The following is a 3,728-nucleotide window of genomic DNA, read 5'->3' as shown; positions in this document are numbered from 1 at the left end:
TTCAAATCTATAACCAATTCAACACTGAAGAAATCTCACAATACAGAACAGAACCAGCCAATGCATACCTTAATTAACTCTTAATACCCAAATATTTACAAACATAACACAGAATACCAAAAAAAAAAAAAAAACACGGAGCCATCACATACATAGTCTACTCAAGAATTATATGACCTAATCCTAAAAAAATCAACAATCAAATCTATAACCAATTCAATACTAAAAAATTCCCATAATATAGATTAAAAGACAAAACACATAATAATATAGATCAAAATACAAACACAGAATAAAAAAGAAACAGAGCCATCATGTACCTAGTGTGCTCCAGGCCAAACCCAACCAAACTTTGATCACACGTAGCATTGAACCTTAACGACTGTTTTACAGCAGGCCTCTGCAACTTATAAACAACAGCGACGATGAATCTTAAGACATGCTATGCATTGGATACAGCATTTGCCTCAAGCCAGAATATAGAACACTTTAAAAAGAAGCAGAATACAACCTTTTACCAAAAGCTGAACAATCGAAGAAATATTTCCCCCAAAATAGCAAGGAAAACCCTAATCAACAGATCAAGGAGAAGAAGGGCCCAAATTCTGCAAGAAAAGGTGGTGTCAAGAGACACCGTGACAAAATATTTACAGAGGAAAAGAACTCGGCTCAGGTAGAGGTGAATTTGGTAACAGCCTTCGTGCCCTCAGAGACGGCATGCTTAGCGAGCTCACCCGGAAGAACAAGTTTAACAGCAGTCTGCACCTCCCTGGAGGAAAGCGTATCCCTCTTGCCGTAGCGGGTAAGCTTCGAAGACTCTGCTGCAACTTTCTCAAAAATATCATTGACAAAGGAATTCATGATGGACATAGATTTACTGGAGATTCCAATGTCAGGGTGAACCTGTTTCAGAACCTTGTACACATATATCTTGTAAGTCTCCACATTCTTCTTTGACCTCTTCTTCTTTTTCTTATCTCCCCCTTCCTTTGATATCTTCTTCTTTGTAGTTTTCTCCGCCTTGGACGCGGCCGGAGCAGCTGCCTTCTCCTTCGCCGCAGCTGCCGCCTTTCCAACGGGTGTCTTCTCTCCAACAGTCTTCCGCTCTTCCTCTCCGCCCGCAGGCTTCTTCTCGGCCGGCTTCTTCTCCGCCTTTGGTGCCATTCTTCACACTCTAATTCTACTTCGACTGAACCAAGATGAGCTGACAAAGCAAAGCTATACTCAGAATGCTGCGCACACTACTACAGAGCTGATGGCCTTTGACTGGATGCGATCGCCTCTATATATATGAGCTGTGGCGCTTCTGATTGGTCGTGAGAGGAGACACGGATCGTGGGCTTTGCCGCGATCTGAACCGTCCATTTCTAGGATTTCAAATCTGCGCGCAAAGGCCTTTATTTATTTTATGCATATGGCCCTCCATTTTCCGCTCTCCGCGCCCAAATTATTTTTGAACGGCAATCATATCAGCCATTTTCTCTGCTTTGGTTAACCGGTTTAATATATGTTTCTTTTCTAATTAATAGATTGGAAAATAATAATAAATTTTCTCTATTAGGTTTGAGGATGTAAGATTTTATAGTTATTGTATCACTATGTGACATGTGAGATATATGATTGGCATTGTTGTATTATTCAACTCATATATAAAAAAATTGTAAAATTTTGTGACCACAAAAATAAGATAATTATATTTATGTCTAACTAATGTCCACAAAATAGGTTAAAGGGACTATTGAGTACATTGATGTATATACAAAGCGAGAAAACCAAACAGTCTCCTATAAAAGATACAATGCATGAAGTAAATCAACATCTCGCCTTAGTGGAGAAGATCCAAGAGCTAATAGGTCAGAGGATCAGACCCATCTCTCCTAGCATCTGAGGCTGAATGAATAACACTGAAGAAACTCAACAAAGTTTGTTGGTCCGATGAAGAGTCGATGGCAAGTGTAAATTGTCTACTAAATCGTATCCTAGGGGGTTCACACGCTGTTGAACACTGGAGGACTTAGTCTGTCTCCCAGGAACGAGTCTGACATGGAATTGCTGCTGAGATCTCGTGTGGCAAGGTGAGGTCCCACAGATCCTCACTGATTTGGAGTTCGAATACATACTGGTATCAATTGATCTCTTGGTGCCCCTGTTTGAAGGTAGTACCCTGAAAAATGTCGTGATCCTCTGTGTGGGGTCTGGTCTGATGGGAGGCTGAAGAATATGCGCTCGGAACCTAAGAGCCTCCTGCATATATAGGACCAAACATCTCTGATCGGGGTACCTAAAAAAGTCGGTGAGGGTCAGAGAATCTCTGAACAAGCAATGAAACCTTCCTCTGATCTCGTAGTAGACAGGGCAACCAAGGATGAAGTGCACCTCAATCTCCACTTCTTGTAAATGACATACCTGACAGAGTTTGTCTAGTCTATCCACCTGGTGGTTTGTCTCTGCCCGACCTCTATGAGAACCTACTCTGAACTGGGCTAGAGGAATGCGAAGAGCATGCATCCAGTGGTGAAACATATACTGGGGTCGAACAATGAGCCCATCTCTCAACTTCAAGTGTTCAGCGTAGAAATCCATCTTTGGGCGCAACCCTCCTGGAGGATTGACCCAGGTGAACTGGACAAACTGCCAGTAGATGTCGTCCCTGATGATCTTGTTTAGCTCTTGTCTAGTAGGTAAAAGGTGACCAGGAGCATCTAAGGAATATCAGAAAGGAGGGATACGATCCAACTAAATTCCCACTGACTCTAAGAGGTTTGAAACTCCTATAAACCAACATCTGGCTCGCCCTGAGGGAGTAGAACGAGCAATAGTCTCAGAAGAGCACTATGCCAAGTAAGGATAATGGTCCCTACTCTTTATCGAGTCTACCAAGCCCTGGACACAATGCAAGAATGAAACCAATCTGAAGACCGTCTCAAGCTGAAAGGGCTGAGCTCCAAACTCTGTAAGGATGATGTGTTGCGGCACTGTCAGTTTACACCGAATGATGCAGCGGAGAAGAAAAATCTTGACTCTCTCAGTTGAAGCCCAGTCTGACTCAAGTAAAGACGGTCCCCAAATCTCTGAGCCATATAGAACAGTGGGACGAATCAAGGTGTCCATGAGGCTCATCTTGGACGAGATGTCCTAGAAGTGATGTCAAAATCACTGTCTCTCAAGAAGGGCTAAGGATCCATATCCTTTGTTGATCCGAGGTTGAAGCGTTGGTCGCAAACTGAAGCGGGGACCTGAGAATTGCACCCCCAAGTAAGTATACGTGCTGGTGATCTCAATCTCCTCCCCTCTGAATAGAAAGTGAAGGTCTGATGTTAATTTTATGTTTGATTTTTTGCATGACGGTTTACTTTTATTGTGTCGTCATATTAGGGCTCCAAAATCCAAAGCACCTGTTGCGGTAATCAAAATTCCATGACAATCTCCTCCACTGTGACAATAGAGTAATGTGTAGAAAGTACGCATCATTGATTGAATCGATAAGTGAGTAGGAGGGGTGACCTGATCAGATTGTTTTAATTCATACAGTTTAAGCCACAATGTCCTTCGTATTAAACTTTATTATTCTAGTTCAATGTCTTTATGAATGACTCAAAACTCGTTCCAAGGTCGAACCTTATGCTCGAATTATCAACCGCTTAAGGTTCTTATTTCAAATGCATTATTCTAGGTTGTTGGCCTGGTCGCTCTTCATAGCATTCTGGTGGTAATACTCGATGGCCTAG

General features: G+C 42.2%; 1 protein-coding gene across 1 annotated transcript; it reads right to left on the bottom strand.

The window, feature by feature from the left end:
* Positions 1–220: 220 nt before the first annotated feature.
* Positions 221–1,272, bottom strand: LOC149156222 (histone H2B.11-like). Its single transcript, XM_089438009.1, has one exon. The coding sequence runs from the start codon at positions 1,162–1,164 to the stop codon at positions 670–672; it is 495 nt and encodes a 164-aa protein (XP_089294135.1). The 5' UTR covers positions 1,165–1,272; the 3' UTR covers positions 221–669.
* Positions 1,273–3,728: the final 2,456 nt, after the last annotated feature.

The sequence above is a fragment of the Pinus tabuliformis genome, chromosome 9 (assembly GCF_031772625.1).
Source record: "Pinus tabuliformis cultivar Carrire ecotype Pingquan chromosome 9, CPIR1, whole genome shotgun sequence".
Classification (NCBI taxonomy): domain Eukaryota; kingdom Viridiplantae; phylum Streptophyta; class Pinopsida; order Pinales; family Pinaceae; genus Pinus; species Pinus tabuliformis.
The sequence above is the reverse complement of the archived record's forward strand: the minus strand, read 5'-3'. Positions and strand labels throughout refer to the sequence as shown.